The following is a 20,837-nucleotide window of genomic DNA, read 5'->3' as shown; positions in this document are numbered from 1 at the left end:
TAGAATGGATGGGCTGGGGTGGTGAGGAGTTCTACTAGGCCTTGGGAAGAGAGGGAGTCTTTCACTGGGACGTCAGAGTCATTAGGCTCTGAATGAGCATCTCTCTCTGAAGAACTGAATGGGGGGGCAGGCCAGGGCACTGCCACTCAGTACAATGGAACTAGGACTGTCTTTGATGTACAAAGTCCTATGGAGGGGGATTTTGGGTGAGGAAGGGGTAACTAAAGCCCCCCCCCCCCCTCCCCCCTCCCCCCCGGTCCACCCCTGGCTTGGGCCCGTTACTGGTCTTTCTCAGGCGGTTAGTTTGGGAAGGTTTGGTAGACAAAGTGAAGGACTCTGAAGCAGTGTTCACAAATGAATGGAGGCTTTCTGTCTCTCAACTAACGGTTTGGTGTGTGTGTATGTGTGCGCGTATGTGCATGTATGTGCGTGTGTGTGTGTTTGTGCCTGTCTCTGTGTGTGTTTGTGCCTGTCTCTGTGTGTGTGTGTGTGTGTGGTGTGTGTGTGTGTGTGTGTGTGTGTGTGTGTGTGTGTGTGTGTGTGTGTGTGTGTGTGTGTATATGGGTGACTGTGCAATTATGTGCTGGCGTATGGATGTGAGCGCTTGTTAGTGTGTGCATGCTTGAGTGTGAGGGTGTGTGCACGTGTGTCTGAGCGTGTGAAAGTGTGTGTGCGTGAGTGGGTGGTTGTGTAAGAAATGGTGAGGAGGAGGAGGAGGAGGAGAAGAGAGGACTCCAGGACACTCCTAAGGGGCTAAGGAATCAGCAGTTCTAAGGTCCGTTTAGAGGAGGCCTTCTGAGGGGGGATGTTTAGAGAGAGAAGCAGAACTTACACAGGAAATAATCACTGAAGGGAGGGAGGAATGAATCCATAGCAGTACACTTACAGCTAAGAGGAGAACAGTAACGGTAACCAGTAACGATGCACTGTAAGAAAACAGGAGGACAAGAGTTGGTTGCTATTAATGTAACCGCAATTCAAGGAGGGGGGAAATGAAAGAAAAGAAAAATGTGAACAAAAACAAAATGTTGAGCAGTAGGATCTCCCATGCAGCCAGACAGACAGAAACACAGACAGGCAGAAGGGTTGCGTAGATTAGTGACAGAGGTATGGTGAGGACAGACGGACGGGCTGACAGACACGGAGAGCGTGTCAGATTGAGAATGCATGCGGCTGGCTGGGATGACGGCATGACGGAGGTGTCACTGAGAAACAGGCAGGGTTACTGGTCCCTGTCCTCTACAGGTGGATGAGGGAGGAGGTGCTGATGGGTGGGGGTGGGTGACGTGGGTTTTGGGGGTTGCCACAGTAACAGGATTTTGTTTGCTTGTTGAGGCCGTTGTACTGTACTGTTAGGGGGAGGGGGGCATATTGCAAGTTGGAGGACGGGGAGTTGTTTGGATGCGATGTTTGTTTTTGGTTTGGGTGGGTAGCTCTATGTAACGTTAGATCAGGCTGCAACTGAGAAGTTCCACTCTAATCCTGTATAATTGTTTTAATTAGTTCCCCCCAGAGTCTTTAATTGAATTTCCCTTTTTTAATCTTAATTAAGGATTTAACCCTCTTTTGAATTGGATTTGAACATGGATGCTCAGACAAGACAGGCAATCAGTAACTATCACCAGAAAGCAGGAGGAGGTAGGTAGGGAGGAAGAGGAGGAGGAGGAAGAGGAGGAGCACCAGAGACAGCACTACACAAAGGTGGGTCAAAGGTGGGCCCAGTGACAGAGCAGTTGGGACACTCAGACCACAGAGGAGCCTTTCCTCTCGCCAGAGAGAAAAAGACACGGGACAGAGGGAGAAGGAGAACAGGGTTTCTCTCTTTCATTCTTTCAGAGGTTTTCCTCTTCTTCTGTGGATGTCGTTGATCCTGGCACGGCTGGAAAGGAAAAGGTTATGGGCACAAAATAAAGGCAGTTCTGTGAGATTCTGTGAGAACAGAGCATTGATGATACTGTATAGTAGAGATCTGTTTGTGGGGAGAGAGAGAGGGCTTCTCCAGTGTTCTAGCACAGCAGGAATGACAACACACAGAAAAAGGGTTTATTTGTGACATGACAGAAGACCTGTGTGTGTGTGTGTGTGTGTGTGTGTGTGTGTGTGTGTTGTGTGTGTGTGTGTGTGTGTGTGTGTGTGTGTGTGTGTGTGTGTGTGTGTGTGTTAATTCCAGTTAGAACAGGGATTGCAGGGATCATCAACTAGATTCAGCCGCAGCCAATTGTTTCTTGAGTGGATGGTCAGGGGGCCGGAACATAATTACAAATAATTGGTAGACTGCAAATTGACCACACGAAGCCCAAACAGATATAATATTTGACTAAAACAATCATTTCAAACCTTGCATCACGTCTATTGTGGGTGGGAATACTTGGGAACGGATTTGCTAAATTAAAATCAATTCAAGCTGATTTCCTGGTGTTTGAAAAATACAAATAAAATAATTTAAAAAAAATGTTTTGCTCTGAAAACCTTTAGGGCCAAATAAAACCACCCGCAGGACAAATTTGGCCCGCGGGCCTCCAGTTGAGGAACCCTGAGGTATTGTGTTCAGTGTCTTGCCTAATCTCAGATGCATCTGAACTTAGTCAACTCCAGAAATGGTTTAACTCCTTCTGGGGGCAAACGTACAGCCTTTGACTAACTGGTATAATGTAACACAAGAAAAAGAGTTTTAGTATCTGCCAATCTGCTTTAGCTTGCCACGGATATTACAACTCGGTGGGATAAACCTTGTTTAGGAGCTATGGAGAAACAAGGGAGTCTGTAAAAGCACTGTCTCGTTACGGACAGACAGACAGACACTGCCAGGCTCTCTTCGGAACGCTCCGGGAACGTTCAGGAACGTCTCTGTGCACCCAAAAAACACTGGAGTATTTCTTTTTTTTTTAAAGGCAGAAGAAAATACAATTTGGTACGCCCAAGCTTCCACACTTGCGAGCCAAATGTGCGACTGGGGTCCGTTGGAAGGAAGGCAAAGAAAAAAAAGAATGAAAAACTCTTTCACTTACCTGGAACCTCTCATTTATCTTCTGCAAATTCCCCCAGAAAAAAAAAATCATGAACATTTCCTCTCTGTTCGGCTTCGGAGCCACCATAGCCACGGGATACGGCCACATTGACAGGCGGGTGTAAAAGTTAGCCATTTGGCAAACAGTGGCATGCAGGCCTGGCGTCTCTCGGGCCTGGCGATGGGGCATGCGTTACACTGACTTGGCTAGTTTTCCAGCGTAATGAAGATGATAAATGTGTTTTTCAACTTCTGAGACGTCTCAACTATTCATTTTCCAGTTTCCACCACAGCCTTACCTAGCGATCTAACCCCCAAACCCCCTCTATTCCTCCTTTCACTCCCTGACACGTTAACACACTACTACTACTACTACTACTACTACTACTACACTGACAACTCTGTTGGCAGTCAAAGTGCATGTTTGTCAGGAAGTGTGTATATAGGTACAGGTGTAATTGTGTGATTAAAAGAGAAAGAGAAAGAGAGAGAGAGAGAAAAGAGAGAGAGAGAGAAAGAGAGAGAGAAACAGACAGCCAGAGAGAGCGACACATAAAGGAAAGAGACACTGAATGATCATACAACTCCCCTCTATGACATTGCAAATCAGCTATTTTCAACATGCACTGGAAGCCAGGTTTTTTGAGTAGACATTTAGATGGGGAGAATTCTTTACTCCCGCTTCTCCCCATGCCACGATCTCCAAAAACAGGGTGAGCAGTCTTCAGGCCCCAGACAGGAAATAATCACCATCGTCATCATGAAACTCCGGGCGACATTTTCGGGGTGCAACAGAGCACAGATCTGTGCAAAAATACTGTAAAACTCATTATAATCTGGGCAGCGGGATTACAGATCGTTGAAGAAAAATGTATAATTGAATCACACTGCCAGATTATAATGAGGTTTACGGTATTTTCACACAGATTTGTGCTCTTTTGCACGGCGAAAATGTCGCCCTCCATCTCTATTCAATTACTCACAGCTTCAAGTTACTCACATGACTTTGTGTATATTTTCAAGAAGAAAAAAAAACTAACATTTCCAATGCACTTTAAGGTTGGTTGATTATCCAGAAAATGTAAATGTGTTACTGTGCTCTCTAACGTTCTCTCACTCATCCTGTCCATCTCTCTCGCTCTCTTTCTGTATGTATCAGTGGCTCAATCTCTCCCCCTCTGTCTTTTGTTGTAAGTGTATAAATAAGATGAGGCCGGGGTAGGGAGAGAGGGCTCAGGGGTGAAGTTAACTCATCCCAAAGCCCTTCTCACCAGTTTCTCTCACACATCTATAACATCTACTGCAAAACAGATGAGAAATAATAGAGCTTTAAGAGTAAAATGTTCTCTAATGTGCAATGAGTAACAGTACCAGTCAAAAGTTTGGACACATCTACTCATTCAAGGGTTTCTCTTTATTTTTACTATTTTCTACATTGTAGAATAATAGTGAAGACATCAAAACTATGAAATAACACATATTTAATCATGTAGTAACCAAAACAAATCAAATCAAATGTATTTATATAGCCCTTCGTACATCAGCTGATATTCTCAAAGTGCTGTACAGAAACCCAGCCTAAAACCCCAAACAGCAAGCAAAACACCGTGTTAAACAAATCAAAACAGATTTTAGATTCTTCAAAGTAGCCACCCTTTGGTGTCGTTCAGTAGTGGTTTCCTTGCAGCAATTCGACCATGAAGGCCTGATTCATGCAGCCTCCTCTTAACAGTTGATGTTGAGGTGTGTCTATTATTTGAAATCTGTGAAGCATTTATTTGGGCTGCAATTTCTGAGGCTGGTAACTCTAATGAACTTACCCTCTGCAGCAGAGGTAACTCTGGGTCTTCCTTTCCTGTGGCGGTCCTCAAGAGAGCCAGTTTCATCATAGCGCTTGATGGTTTTGCGACTGACCTTCATGTCTTAAAGTAATGATGGACTGTCATTTATCTTTGCTTATTTGAGCTGTTCTTGCCATAATATGGACTTAGTCTTTTACCAAATAGGGCTATCTTCTGTATAACACCCCTACCTTGTCACAACACAACTGATTGGCTCTAACCCATTAAGAAGGAAAGAAATTCCACAAATTAACAACGCACACCTGTTAATTGAAATGCATTCCAGGTGACTACCTCATGAAACTGGTTGAGAGAATGCCAAGAGTGTGCAAAGCTGTCATCAAGGCAAAGGGTGGCTACTTTGAAGAATCTCAAATATAAAATATTGGTTACTACATGATTACATATGTGTTATTTCATAGTTTTGATGTCTTCACTATTATTATACAATGTAGAAAGTAGTACAAATTAAGAAAAACCCTGGAATGAGTAGGTGTGTCCAAACTTTTGACTGGTACTGTGTATGATTTGAGAGTATTGAGGAAGTTGATTGCTTGAACAAAAGTGTATGATGTGTGTCAATTTAGAGTCAACACTGTTTTGTAAGGTATATAAATTGAGGGGAATGTGTGTGCCTCTCTCTCTCTCTCTCTCTCTCTCTCTCTCTCTCTGTGTGTGCATGTGTTACATAAGTGAGTGTGTGTGCCTGTATGTTAGTGTGTTTGTGGCAGAAATGATTCAAAGAGATGAAGTACAGTCTGTTGTCACTCACCGATGCAGGTCTTGCTGTCTGAGTGCAGGGCGTACTTCTGGTGACAGCCACAAACCGGCCCCACATCCGTATCGTCACACACGTGCTGGCAGCCTCCGTTCCCATAGTTACACGTCACTGGCAACAAACAAGGATTGTAAGGGAGCGGTATAGGCCTACCCCCCCCCCCACACACACACACACCCTGACTATACACTCAAATACCTTAGACCAAAAAGAGAAATCTGTTTTTAAGTGCTTGGGCAGACATTAATTCACTGTGTGCTGCTTCTTATGATCTTCAGACACAGTCCCCCAACAATAACAGTGAGAAGACCCCAGAGTACATTCCTAATGTAGGGTAATAAAGTAGCAGAATGTGAGCCGTGACCGGAGCCGGCCTCCCTCTGTTCCCTATGCTCTCTGCTCTCTTCATGACTGGTGACATGGGTTCACCAGACACTGGGTTGGACCAGGACAGAGAGAGAGAGAGAGGAGAGAGAGAGGAGAGGAGAGAGGAGAGAGGAGAGAGGAGAGAGAGAGAGAGAGAGAGAGAGAGAGAGAGAGAGAGAGAGAGAAAGAGAGAGAGAAGAGAGAGATAGGGAGAGAGAAAGAGAGAAGAGGGAGAGAGAGAAAGAGAGAGAGGGAGAAAGAGAGAGAGAGAGAAAGAGAGAGAGGGAGAAAGAGAGAGAGAAGAGAGAGATAGGGAGAGAGAAAGAGAGAAGAGGGAGAGAGAGAAAGAATGAAATAACAACATTGAGAGAGAGTGAGTGATGGGCAGAATAAAAAGGAAGTATTTTTATGGGAGTATAATCATTCGCATTGAGACCTGTTAATAACCCCTGCTCTGACGTTTACAAGCTTGTCCTGGAAGAAGAGAGGGGGAGAGGAGGGGGTGGGTTGGAGAGGAGAAGAGAGAACAAGAGAGAGAGGTAGACAGGGAACAAGAGAGACAGAGAGCGAGAACAAGAGGGAGAGAGAGAGAACAAGAGAGAGAGATAGAGAGATAGAGAGAGACAGAGACAATCGAAGAGACGAGCTGAGGCCCATAAAGCCATAAAGTCTCCAGCCCAACCCAGAGCTTTTATCACAGTTTAATACAGCACTGCTGAGAGTAGAGTGTGCGTGTGTGTGTGTGTGCGTGTGTGTAGGTATGCGTTTGTCAGTGTGTGTGTGCGAGTCAGTGTGTATGTGTGTGTGTCATTGTGTGTGTGTCAGTGTGTGTGTGTGTGTGTGTGTGTGTGTGTCAGTGTGTATGTGTGTGTGTCATTGTGTGTGTGTCAGTGTGTGTGTGTGTGTCAGTGTGTGTGTGTCTGTGTGTGTGTGTGTGTGTGTGTGTCTGTGTGTCTGCGTGTGTGTGTCAGTGTGTGTGTGTGTCAGTGTGTGTATGTCAGTGTGTGTGTCAGTGTGTGAGGGTGTGTGTGTCAGCGTGTGTGTGTCAGTGTGTGTCAGCGTGTGTGTGTGTCAGTGTGTGTGTCAGCGTGTGTGTGTGTCAGCGTGTGTGTGTCAGCGTGTGTGTGTCAGCGTGTGTGTGTGTCAGTGTGTGTGTCAGCGTGTGTGTGTGTCAGCGTGTGTGTGTGTCAGTGTGTGTGTGTGTCAGTGTGTGTGTGTCAGTGTGTGTGTGTGTGTGTCAGTGTGTGTGTGTGTCAGCGTGTGTGTGTGTCAGTGTGTGTGTCAGCGTGTGTGTGTGTCAGCGTGTGTGTGTTTACTACAGCTCCGCTACAGCCGACACTCCGCTGCCGAGCATTCCTCTTCACACAGCAAATGAAATACTAACGTCCCGACTCATAACAAACCCTCTTCCTCTTCAGTCGGTGGGACACATTATAAAGAGTGGTGGATTTCTCAATGTGTTACCAAATAAAATGTAACTAATAAAAAGCTTATTTTCCCCTCCTGAATGGCTACTATGAGTTGAATTTAAATTCCATGGCTAAGCGATCAGGATGAAAATAATACGAGGTGATATGCTAGCTACTGAACGTATAATTGTCTGGCCTCAGTGATAGCAAGCACTGTAGCATAAATCAATTCTAAAAACCCACTGCAGTTAGTTAGCGCAGCCTGCTTCCCGTAGCGTGTTGCTGCTATCTAAGCAAATGAGGGTGATCTGTTCTAGGAGACACAGAATGAGAGACACAGAGAGAGAGAGAGAGAGAGAGAGAGAGAGAGAGACAGAGAGAGACACACAGAGAGAGAGAGAGAGAGAGACAGAGAGAGACACAGAGAGAGAGAGACAGAGAGAGACACACAGAGAGAGAGAGAGAGAGAGAGACAGAGACAGAGAGAGAGACAGTGAGAGACAGAGAGAGAGAGACAGAGTGAGAGACACAGAGAGAGAGAGAGACAGAGAGAGAGAGAGAGAGTGAGAGACAGAGAGAGAGAGAGACGAGAGAGACAGACAGACAGACAGACAGACAGACAGACAGACAGACAGACAGACAGACAGACAGACAGACAGACAGACAGACAGACAGACAGACAGACAGACAGACAGACAGACAGACAGAGAAAGAGAGAGAAAGAGAGAGAGAGAGAGCGAGAGAGAAAGAGAGAGAGACAGAGACAGAGTGAGAGACACAGAGTGAGAGACACAGAGAGAGAGAGAGAGAGAGAGAGAGAGAGAGAGAGAGAGAGAGAGAGAGAGAGAGAGAGAGAGAGAGAGAGAGAGAATAACACAACAACACAGTTGGAACACAGAACTACAGCGCATGGCTTTGACCTGGAGTGGGTGACCCCAACCGGAACCGCTGTCCAAAGCCCTGTTCATATATGTAGCGTGAAATATAAAGTTAGACTTGTTCCTGTACAATAATGTATTTTGGCTTATGCAAGTGTACGCATTTCACATTTGAGTTATTCTTTAAATGCACTGAAAATAAACTTGAATCGGTTAGGTTAGGAAACGTTTCCTTGTGGAAATAGGAATATCTACGGCCACCTCAACATCGCAACAGTTGACAAAATATGCACTGTGTCTGTTTTAAAAACGAAATTCATAAGAAAGCAGTGTGTACAACTTCATCTATAGTCAATTTAAACCTGGGAGAAGTCAAATAAACCTGGGAGAGGAAGAAGGTGGAGAGGGACCCCTGAACTCAGCACAATCTGTCCTGAAACAGCAAACAGAGCCGGGGGCCACCTGGGCCTTGAGCTCTGCTGGCCTCTCTATAGGTACAATGTGATGAGATGGCTGGCTATAGGAAGGCCTGTGAGGGAGGCAACTGAAATGTTTAGTTATCAAACCTGAAGTCCAATGTTACGGGTTGATAAACGTTCCCGAGCTCTGACGAACTCAGTTTGTGCTAAACGTCAATGACGGGGGAGGGGGGAGAGAGAGAGAGAGAGATAGAGACAGAGACAGAGAAAGAACAGACAGAGAGGGAGAAGAGGGAATGAGACAGAAAAAGGGTAAAGCCTGAGACAGAGAGAAACAGATGGAGACAGACAGAGAGAGAAACATATCTCAGCGAGTATGGAACAGAAAAGAGCTGGAAGTGAAACGGTAAAGGTTGAGTTGAGAGTTGGGCTGACTGTTCCATTCCACCTCCCTGGGCTCATTGTTTTGACTGGGGAGGTCAGTGGGTCCAGGAGAGGAGGTAGTAGTACTGTAGTGAAGGAGAGGAGGTAGTAGTACTGTAGTGAAGGAGAGGAGGTAGTAGTACTGTAGTGAAGGAGAGGAGGTAGTAGTACTGTAGTGAAGGAGAGGAGGTAGTAGTACTGTAGTGGAGGAGAGGAGGTAGTAGTACTGTAGTGGAGGAGAGGAGGTAGTAGTACTGTAGTGGAGGAGAGGAGGTAGTAGTACTGTAGTGAAGGAGAGGAGGTAGTAGTACTGTAGTGGAGGAGAGGAGGTAGTAGTACTGTACTGGAGAAGAGGAGAGGAGGTAGTAGTACTGTACTGGAGAAGAGGAGAGGAGGTAGTAGTACTGTACTGGAGAAGAGGAGAGGAGGTAGTAGTACTGTACTGGAGAAGAGGAGAGGAGGTAGTAGTACTGTAGTGGAGGAGAGGGAGGTAGTAGTACTGTACTGGAGAAGAGGAGAGGAGGTAGTAGTACTGTACTGGAGAAGAGGAGGTAGTAGTACTGTAGTGAAGGAGAGGAGGTAGTAGTACTGTAGTGGAGGAGAGGAGGTAGTAGTACTGTAGTGAAGGAGAGGAGGTAGTAGTACTGTAGTGGAGGAGAGGAGGTAGTAGTACTGTAGTGGAGGAGAGGAGGTAGTAGTACTGTAGTGGAGGAGAGGAGGTAGTAGTACTGTAGTGGAGGAGAGGAGGTAGTAGTACTGTCGTGGAGGAGAGGAGGTAGTAGTACTGTAGTGGAGGAGAGGAGGTAGTAGAACTGTAGTGGAGGAGAGGAGGTAGTAGTACTGTAGTGGAGGAGAGGAGGTAGTAGTACTGCAGTGGAGGATAGGAGGTAGTAGTACTGTAGTGAAGGAGAGGAGGTAGTAGTACTGTAGAGGAGGAGAGGAGGTAGTAGTACTGTAGTGAAGGAGAGTTGGTAGTAGTACTGTACTGGAGAAGAGGAGAGGAGGTAGTAGTACTGTAGTGGAGCAGAGGAGGTAGTAGTACTGTAGTGGAGGAGAGGAGGTAGTAGTACTGTAGTGAAGGAGAGGAGGTAGTAGTACTGTAGTGAAGGAGAGGAGGTAGTAGTACTGTAGTGAAGGAGAGGAGGTAGTAGTACTGTAGTGGTGGAGAGGAGGTAGTAGTACTGTAGTGAAGGAGAGGAGGTAGTAGTACTGTAGTGGTGGAGAGAAGGTAGTAGTACTGTAGAGGAGGAGAGGAGAGGTGGTAGTACTGTAGTTGTGGAGAGGAGAGGAGGTAATAGTACTGTAGTGGTGGAGAGAAGGAAGTAGTACTGTAGTGGTGGATAGGAGGCAGTCGTACTGTAGTGAAGGAGAGGAGAGGAGGTAGAGGTAATGTAGTGGTGGAGAGGAGAGGAGGTAGTAGTACTGTAGTGGTGTAAAGGAGAGGAGGTAGAAGTACTGTAGTGGTGTAGAGGAGAGGAGGTAGTAGTACTGTAGTGGTGGAGAGGAGAGGAGGTAGTAGTACTGTAGTGGTGGAGAGGAGAGGAGGTAGTAGTACTGTAGTGGTAGAGAGGAGAGGAGGTAGTAGTACTGTAGTGGTGGAGAGGAGAGGAGGTAGTAGTACTGTAGTGGTGAAGAGGAGAGGAGGTAGTACTACTGTAGTGCTGGAGAGGAGAGGAGGTAGTAGTACTGTAGTGGTGGAGAGGAGAGGAGGTAGTAGTACTGTAGTGGTGGAGAGGAGAGGTGGAAGTAGTACTGTAGTGGTGGAGAGGAGAGGAGGTAGTAGTACTGTAGGGGTGGAGAGGAGAGGGGGTAGTACTACTGTAGTGGAGGAGAGGAGAGGAGGTAGTAGTACTGTACTGAAAGAGAGGAGGTATTAGTACTGCAGTGAAGAAGAGGAAGAGTGTGAGTAGTACTGTAGTGGAGGAGAGGAGGTAGTAGTACTGTAGTGGAGGAGAGGAGGTAGTAGTACTGTCCTGAAGGAGAGGAGGTAGTAGTACTGTAGTGAAGAAGAGGAGAGTTAGTAGTACTGTACTGAAGGAGAGGAGAGGAGGTATTAGTACTGTACTGAAGAAGAGGAGGGAGGTATTAGCACTGTACTGAAGGAGAGGAGGGGAGGTAGTAGTACTGTACTGAAGGAGAGGAAAGGAGGTATTAGTACTGTACTGAAGGAGAGGAGAGGAGGTGGTAGTACTGTACTGAAGGAGAGGAGGGGAAGGTATTAGTACTGTGCTGAAGGAGAGGAGAGGAGGTATTAGTACTGTACTGAAGGGAGAGGAGGTTAGTAGTACTGTATTAAGGAGAGGAGAGGAAGGTAGTAGTACTGTACTGAAGGAGAGGAGATATTAGTACTGTACTGAAGGAGAGGAGAGGAGGTATTAGTACTGTACTGAAGAAGAGGAGGGGATGTATTAGCACTGTACTGAAGGAGAGGAGGGGAGGTAGTAGTACTGTACTGAAGGAGAGGAGAGGAGGTAGTAAGGTACTGTAGTGAAGAAGAGGAGACGAGGTAGTAGTACTGTACTGAAGGAGAGGAGAGGAGGTATTAGTACTGTTACTGAAGGAGAGGAGGTATTAGTACTGTACTGAAGGAGCGGAGGTAGTAGTACTGTAGTGAAGAAGAGGAGAGGACGGTAGTAGTACTGTAGTGAAGAAGAGGAGAGGAGGTAGTAGTACTGTAGGTGAAGAAGAGGAGAGGTAGTAGTACTGTAGTGAAGAAGAGAAGAGAGAGGTAGTAGTACTGTACTGAAGGAGAGGAGGAGAGGTAGTAGTACTGTAGTGGTGGAGAGGAGAGGAAGTAGTAGTACTGTTGTGAAGAAGAGGAGAGGAAGGTAGTAGTACTGTAGTGAAGGAGAGGAGGGGAGGTAGTAGTAGTACTGTAGTGGTGTGGAGAGGAGAGGAAGTAGTAGTACTGTTGTGAAGAAGACAGAGAGGAGGTAGTAGTACTGTAGTGAAGGAGAGGAGAGGTAGTAGTACTGTAGGGAAGAAGAGGGAGAGGAGGTAGTAGTTACTGTACTGAAGGAGAGGAGGTAGTAGTACTGTAGTGAAGAAGAGGAGAGGAGGGTAGTAGTACTGTACTGAAGGAGAGGAGGTAGTAGTACTGTAGGGAAGAAGAGGAGAGGAGGTAGTAGTACTGTAGTGAAGGAGAGGAGAGGTAGTAGTACTGTACTGAAGGAGAGGAGAGGAGGTAGTAGTACTGTACTGAAGGAGAGGAGAGGAGGTAGTAGTACTGTACTGAAGGAGAGGAGAGGAGGTAGTAGTACTGTACTGAAGGAGAGGAGAGGAGGTAGTAGTACTGTACTGAAGGAGAGGAGAGGAGGTAGTAGTACTGTACTGAAGGAGAGGAGGTAGTAGTACTGTACTGAAGGAGAGGAGAGGACTGGTAGTAGTCACTGTACTGAAGGAGAGGAGAGAGAGGTAGTAGTACTGTACTGAAGGAGAGGAGGTAGTAGTACTGTACTGAAGGAGAGGAGGTAGTAGTACTGTAGGGAAGAAGAGGAGAGGAGGTAGTAGCACTGTACTGAAGGAGAGGAGGTAGTAGTACTGTACTGAAGGAGAGGAGGTAGTAGTACTGTAGGGAAGAAGAGGAGAGGAGGTAGTAGTACTGTAGTGGGTCAAGACAGGGCCCGTAACCGACCCAAACCCTCCCCAGTCCCCAGCCTCCGCTCCGCTCTCTGGAGCTCTCAGGAGCCCAATGCCAGGTCCAAACATGTCACAGCCCTGTTAATACAGCCCTGTTAATACAGCCCTGTTTAATACAGCCTGGACAACCAGCAGAACATGTCAAGTGTTGGACTGGAGGACAAATATGAGAGAGCGGGGGGGAGACAGAGATGTTGAGAGAGAGGAGAGGGAATGTAGGGAGAGAGAGAGATGGAGGAGGTGAAATGAGTAAGAAAGAGGGGGGAGAAAGGGAAAGAGAGGGGGGAGGGGCAGAGAGAAAAAAAGAAGTAGACAGAGACAGTAGGTGGAAGACAGAGAGAGTGAGAGACAGAGAGAGAGAGACAGAATATGAGACAGAGAGAGCCTATTTTCGTGCCTCAGGTCGAATGGTGGTGTTTTTGTGGCAGGTTGGATGCCAGTCAGAGAGACTGAGAGGCTGATCTCTCTGTCTCGCCAGGGCTGCCTCAGTCACAACACTCATGAAGGAGTCCAGGACACACAGAGGAGCTGCCTGAAGAGAGAGGGGTCCTCTGAGATCTGACGGGGATGAGCTGTTGTTCTGCATCTCTTTCGAGAGTCGCCAGGTCATCACTGTCCCGTGGAAATGCGTTCTGAGTGTGTGTGTGTGTGTGTGTGTGGGTGTGTGTGGGTGAGTGTGTGTGTGCGCGTGGATGAGGGACCAGTGTGTTTGTTACTCCTCTGCCCTGAGTGGTGATCACACAGCACAAGCCGCCCCATAAAAGCTTCCACTTAAAAGGACCCTTTTAAATAAAACCCTTTAAAGGCTGCGATGTAATATCAAACAGGAAGGACGTTCAAAGCCTCGCTGCAAACAATTTATACAACTATTAGAGCTAGGCTAAAGTTCCTCTTCAAAGAGCCGTCTCTAGATGCCTGATTCGTCCTCTCTCTGTAGCTGGGGTAGGTTCTGATGTCAGAGAAAAATTCTGTTTGAAGACTAACTTGAAGATTCCATCTCTTACATAGTGGCTTTTAAGATGTACGGAGCAACTATCCTCACTACTGTATAGGAGAGTTATTGTGTTAAACGGACTGTCAATCATACAGCATAAACCACTGAGACGATTTGACTGGTTTAAATCAACCACAATTGGTGCTTTGTCGTATGGAATGGAAGATGTAGGCATCTATAGGTAGATACATGGACGGCTGTAGCCAACTTGGTAGCAAGCATTAAGGCGCCCCTTGTCCCTTCAACTAAAAACTGCAGGCTCGTTGGAGGAAAAACCACACACCACACCACACACAACACACACACACCCCCTCCTCTCTTCTCTTTCCGTCCGTGCTCTTGTAAATGCCATTTTAATTGAAATCTGTCAGACTCTCTCTCTCTCACACTCTCTCTCTCTCTTTCACTGGCTGACTGCAACCACAATGCTATAGGTCCTAAGCCATGAATTTCAATGAGTGCTTTCTCTTCAACGCGCTGCATTGATGTCCTTCAAAACTGAGGCACTGCCCTATTCCCAATAACCCTCCCCAATCTCTTCCTCAAATACAAGATCTCTCTCTCTCTCTCTCTCTCTCTCTCTCTCTCTCTCTCTCTCTCTCTCTCTCTCTCTCTCTCTCTCCTCTCTCTCTCTCTCTCTCTCTCTCTCTCTCTCTCTCTCTCTCTCTCTCCTCTCTCTCTCTCTCTCCTCTCCTCTCTCTCTCTCTCTCCTCTCTCTCTCTCTCTCCCTCTCTCTCCTCTCTCTCTCTCCTCTCCTCTCTCTCCTCTTCTCTCTCTCTCGTGGGAAGTGGAGTCTCAGGCGAAAGCAAAGGTGATATTAGTGATTCCTGTCAGTCCTTCAGGACTGTGATGTCATAATAAAAGGGACCAATTGGGACTGCCAGTAATACCACCAGTAACACAGGGCCTCTTCCTCTGCTGTTGCATTAGTGGAACTAAGTTTACATCCAGATAGTGACTGGGTGGAGAGGAGGGCAGGAAGCTGGTTGTTCAGTTCAATTTAAACAGGGTCCCAGCTGTTCATCTCTGTTAAGGGGAACAAGAGCTTTACTAACCTGGTGCCAGATCTGTTTGTACTGTCTTGCTCCTATGGTCATTGAAAGTTGGCAAGATAGCACAAACAGATCTGGAATCAGGCTACAGTTGTAACTGCCATTTGGGTCAGGAACCTTCCATAACCTGGATTACTTGAATTACAAGAGGAAGTACGTGTGTGTGTGTGTGTGTGTGTGTGTGTGTGTGTGGACAGTATGGAGATGTTGTGGCGTCCATTCCGCTGTAGAGAGAGAAACTCACAACCAAATCATTAGAGGTCCCCGTCAAAGCCTTTACACGAACTGGAATAATATTTAAACAAAGTATTTATAAAATGGAGGAAGAGTTTGTGTTTGAGAGGGAGGCGGCGTGTGGTCAGTGTGTTAGCCTGTGCCCAGTTACTTTCAGCACCTCGACCCCGCTCTGATGTCCGGCTGTGTGTGTGTGTGTGTGTGTGTGTGTGTGTGTGTGTGTGTGTGTGTGGTGTGTGTGTGTGTGTGTGTGTGTGTGTGTGTGTGTGTGTGTGTAAACATTGAGATCCACCTGGACAGATTATCCTTGGATTCAGTGCAGTTCAAGGAAAGGTCTGCAGCCATACAAAACCAGGCGGGACTGAGGAAAACCCTGTAGCCTGAAAACACTGAACCCTTTTCCCATTGACTCAACGTGGGACAAAAGACACTGTCAAACGTGGTGATTGAATGAGAACAATTCTGGTCTACGTGTGCTTTCAGAGACATCTTATCTCAATCTTTCTCCGGCCACTCACCTGTCTTTATTTCCTAGAACCTTACACAATGAAGAAAACCCCCACACACACATGAAAAAAACACACTGACAGAGACACACGCATCATCACACAGGAAACTAAACTCACTCTGAACTGATCTCATACCAAGTTCACAGACATAAACTTGGGAGTCTCGTCCCCAACTCTTAGCCGTGTGATTTGTCTCCAGCATAAGGAGACAGAGAGCTCGACCTGACCTGTCTGTCTGAGTGACTGACATACCCGCCTCTCTGTCACACCAAGCCCCATCGCACACACTCCTCCCACACCATTCATCCCCAAACTCCGCTCCCCCACCCCCATACCGCTGTGCGCACACACACACACACACACACACACACACACACACACACACACACACACACACACACACACACACACACACACACACACACACACACACACACACACAGCAGGTTCCAGGATCCCACTGTCCCACCAGGATGTTTGCTAGAGTATGTGTGTGTGTGTGTGTGTGTGTGTGTGTGTGTGTGTGTGTGTGTGTGTGTGTTGGGGGGGTTAATACAAAGCACAAACACTGCCCCCTCTCGATCCTAGATTATTCTCAATGGCTGCACTCTCAGGACCACTTATCTGACAGAGCAACCTGAGGGATTCAGACACACACACACACACACACACACACACACACACACACACACACACACACACACACACACACACACACACACACACACACACACACACACACACACACACACACACACACACACACACACACACCATTTTCCTACAGTAATCTACAGACCTTGAAAGGGAGACAAAGTTAAGTGTGTTTAGTTGTAAGTGAAGTCTATGTATGGTTTGATACTATAGGAACTAATTGATGATGACAGTAGTCAGATAGAAGGGTTCCCACTAGTTAAGAGAGTTCAGCAGGACCCTTGGGGCCGTCATTTAAGAGTTCCCTTCACCTCACATTTCCTGCCTTTGTTTGTTTAAAGTGACAATTCTTCCATCATAAAGAGAGTGTGTGTGTGCGCGCGCGCGCATGTATGTGTGTGCGTGTGAGCACAGCAACAGCAGCCTCCCTCTGTCTGCTTCCTCTCCTCACACAACTTCAAATAAACACACTTCCATTGGTTGACTCAACTGTGTTTGTCTCCTGTGTTTATTTTTCCCTTTTCTCCATTCCCCCGTTCCCTCTATCCCAATCCCCCAACTCTCCCTCCACCCCAATCTCCCAAATGTGCCTCCATCCCAATCCCCCAACTCTCCCTCCACCCCAATCTCCCAAATGTGCCTCCACCCCAATCCCCCAACTCTCCCTCCACCCCAATCTCCCAAATGTGCCTCCATCCCAATCCCCCAACTCTCCCTCCACCCCAATCCCCCAACTCTCCCTCCACCCCAATCCCCCAACTCTCCCTCCACCCCAATCCCCCAACTCTCCCTCCACCCCAATCCCCCAACTCTCCCTCCACCCCAATCTCCCAAATGTGCCTCCATCCCAAACCCCCAACTCTCCCTCCACCCCAATCCCCCAACTCTCCCTCCACCCCAATCCCCCAACTCTCCCTCCACCCCAATCCCCCAACTCTCCCTCCATCCCAATCACCCAACTCTCCCTCCACCCCAATCCCCCAACTCTCCCTCCATCCCAATCCCCCAACTCTCCCTCCACCCCAATCCCCCAACTCTCCCTCCATCCCAATCCCCCAACTCTCCCTCCACCCCAATCCCCCAACTCTCCCTCCACCCCAATCCCCCAACTCTCCCTCCATCCCAATCCCCCAACTCTCCCTCCACCCCAATCCCCCAACTCTCCCTCCATCCCAATCCCCCAACTCTCCCTCCACCCCTCCACCCCAATCCCCCAACTCTCCCTCCACCCCAATCCCCCAACTCTCCCTCCACCCCAATCCCCCAACTCTCCCTCCACCCCAATCCCCCAACTCTCCCTCCATCCCAATCCCCCAACTCTCCCTCCATCCCAATCCCCCAACTCTCCCTCCACCCCAATCCCCCAACTCTCCCTCCATCCCAATCCCCCAACTCTCCCTCCATCCCAATCCCCCAACTCTCCCTCCACCCCAATCCCCCAACTCTCCCTCCACCCCAATCCCCCAACTCTCCCTCCACCCCAATCCCCCAATGCAGGGCAGAATAAATTCCCCCTCTCCTTCAACACATGAGGAAGGCAGAAAGCCTCAAGACTACCTGGGGAAGTCCAGTTGTGGACTGGACCAAACAAAAGCTGTCCTGTGTTATTAACTACAGCAGTGGTCACCAGCTTTTTCTGACTCAAGACCACTTTCACAGTCAAAAAGCAAGCTGAGATCTACCGCTCAGATTTGTTTTAAACATGACTTAAAAAATGTAACATTAACCTAATAAAAAGACTTGTGTAGGAATGAGGTTTGTGCAGTAAGCCAGATACATTATCACAACATATTGGCTATATGTCTGCCCTGACAATATTGTTCTTCTCAAACCATATTATATTTAGAAAATGGAGCTTTGATAACAAAATAGATCAGTTGGTGTAGCACTTGCGAGGCACAGCAGAGCACAAATTGAAATAATTAGCAAATAATTATATATTTTTATTTACTGGACTGATGGTACCGGTATCTGATGGTCAGGGTGCTTTCACAACAACTGAGAACTCGGGGGAAAAAACGAGGTAAAATGATGACATCAGTGATCTTCAGGTCGGAAAGTTGTAGCTCTAGAAAGATGACCTTTCAAAACGATTCCCAGTCAGATCTCGTTTTAATCGGAGTTCCCAGTTGTCTTGAACGCACTGAAGTCGGAGATGTCATAGTTCCCGAGTTCCCAGTTGTTTTGAACACGGCATTAGTCTCAGCGGAAGGAGGGAGAAATCAGCAGAAGGTCCGCCTCTCACGGTCCCTGCTCTCTCCTTCCTTTCCTCCGGAGAGACTGACCAGAGAGAGGGGACACCTTCTTCCACCTGATGGTGAAACTCGCATCGCTCTGCATCTGCCTCATGCACAAATGTATGTTGTTTCTATGACCAGGGAAAGTGAAATATTCCTCGATATCAAAATAGACACGTCGAGCTGCTAATAATAATAAAAAACGCAGGGCCATCGATACACTTGGCTACTAATTCATTGCAGCTGCAGCGCGAGTGGAAGTACAGCGAAGCACACAACAGTGTTGACAGTGCTGAATAAAAACGCAAACAGCCACAAATCTCCCGGCCCGCCAGGTAGGTGGAGGTTGTCTTTTCAGACGAATTAAAAAGTTAAAAATGGGAACTCTTTGCGTACCCGGTGGGCAGGGCTTCTGAATCAATCGCACTCCACACTGTCCTTTCACACCTGGACAAAAGGAACACCTATGTGAGAATGCTATTCATTGACTACAGCTCAGCGTTTAACACCATAGTGCCAACGAAGCTCATCACTAAGCTAAGGACCCTGGGACTAAACACCTCCCTCTGCAACTGGATCCTGGACTTCCTGACGGGCCGCCCGAAGGTGGTAAGGGTAGGCAACAACACGTCTGCCACGCTGATCCTCAACATTGGGGCCCCTCAGGGGTGTGTACTTAGTCCCCTCCTGTACTCCCTGTTCACCAACGACTGCGTGGCCAAACACGAGTCCAACACTATCATTAAGTTTGCTGACGACACAACAGTGGTAGGCCTGGTCACCGACAACAACGAGACAGCCTATAGGGAGGAGGTTAGAGAACTGGCAGTGTGGTGCCAGGACAACAACCTCTCCCTCAATGTGAGCAAGACAAAGGAGCTGATCGTGGACTACAGGAAAAGGCGGGCCGAACAGGCTCCCATTAACATCAACGGGGCTGCAGTGGAGCGGGTCGAGAGTTTCAAGTTCCTTGGTGTCCACATCACTAACAATGGTGCAAACACACCAAGACAGTCGTGAAGAGGGCACGACAAAACCTTTTCCCCTTCAGGAGACTGAAAAGATTTGGAATGGGTCCCCAGATCCTCAAAAGGTTTGAAAGCTGCACCATCGAGAGCATCCAACTGCCTGCTTGGCATCTGACCGTAAGGCGCTACAGAGGGTAGTGTGTACGGCCCAGTACATCCCTGGGGCCAAGCTTCCTGCAATCCTGCAAGGACCTATATAATAGGTGGTGTCAGAGGAAAGCCCATAAAATTGTCAGAGACTCCAGTCACCAAAGTCATAGACTGTTTTCTAGGGCCAAAAGGCTCCTCAACAGCTTCTACCCCCAAGCCATAAGACTGCTGAACAATTAATCAAATGGCCACCGGATTATATACATTGGCCCCCCCATTTGATTTGTACACTGCTGCTACTTGCTACTTGCTGTTTATTATCTATGCAGTCACTTCACCCCTACCTACATGTACAAATGACCTCTAACCTGTACCCCCGCACACTGACTCGGTACCGGTACCCCCTGTATATAGCTTATTGTTATCGTTATTGTTATGTTATTGTGCTACTTTTTATTCTTTTTTACTTTAGTTTATTTGGTAAATATTTTCTTAACTCTTTCTTGAACTGCACTGTTGGTTAAGGGCTTGTAAGTAAGTATTTCACAGTAGGGTCAACACTTGTATTCGGCGCATGTGACAAATAAAGTTTGATTTGATTTGAAGTGCACCTACCGCCAACAGCTCAACAACAAAAAAGGAGCGCAAGTCTTTATCGTTGGCTTTTCTACAGAAATATTTGGTGATCGACTAGGAATGCCTTGAAGATCGCGATCGACTGGTTGGTGACCACTAAACTACAGAATGCCTGACTGCTGTTAGCTAACCTGCTATCTTTCTACTGTAAGTGAAATTATCAGTGTTGAGGGGCGCCAACAACAGTGACATGGTCAATAAAGACCTATTGAACCACAGTGTAATGCAGTTGCTCCACTGGCCTTATACAGTTCCTTACTTATTCTCCACCAGTGATATAAAGGTTGTGAGTGAGTGAGTGAGTGAGTGAGTGAGTGAGTGAGTGAGTGAGTGAGTGAGTGAGTGAGTGAGTGAGTGAGTGAGTGAGTGAGTGAGTGCATGAGTTATTGAGTGAGTCAGCGTGTGTGTGTGCGCATGAGTGATTGAGTGAGTGAGTAAGTGAGTGAACAAACAAATGACTCAACCAACCAATCAACCAATCAACTAACTAACTAACTAACCTACCACCAACCAACCAACCAACCAACCAACCAACCAACCAACCAACACCAACCAACCAACACTAATGAGACAGTGTCCCTATAGGCCTGCGGTCCCCCTCCATCCCTCAGCACTAAGCTACTAATCCCTGCCATTATATATA

General features: G+C 47.2%; 1 protein-coding gene across 1 annotated transcript in view; it reads right to left on the bottom strand.

Annotated features, from left to right (window-relative positions):
• Positions 1-20,837, bottom strand: part of LOC106609323 (signal peptide, CUB and EGF-like domain-containing protein 1) — a 105,799-nt gene that overhangs the window by 41,616 nt on the left and 43,346 nt on the right. The window contains exons 5-6 of the mRNA XM_082977217.1: positions 5,621-5,737; positions 3,758-3,811 (exon numbers count right to left, since the gene is read on the bottom strand). Coding sequence (XP_082833343.1) covers positions 3,758-3,811; positions 5,621-5,737 — 171 coding nt within the window. The remainder of the gene's footprint in view (positions 1-3,757; positions 3,812-5,620; positions 5,738-20,837) is intronic.

This window comes from Salmo salar, chromosome 07 (genome assembly GCF_965601325.2).
Source record: "Salmo salar chromosome 07, fSalSal1, whole genome shotgun sequence".
Classification (NCBI taxonomy): domain Eukaryota; kingdom Metazoa; phylum Chordata; class Actinopteri; order Salmoniformes; family Salmonidae; genus Salmo; species Salmo salar.
The sequence above is the reverse complement of the archived record's forward strand: the minus strand, read 5'-3'. Positions and strand labels throughout refer to the sequence as shown.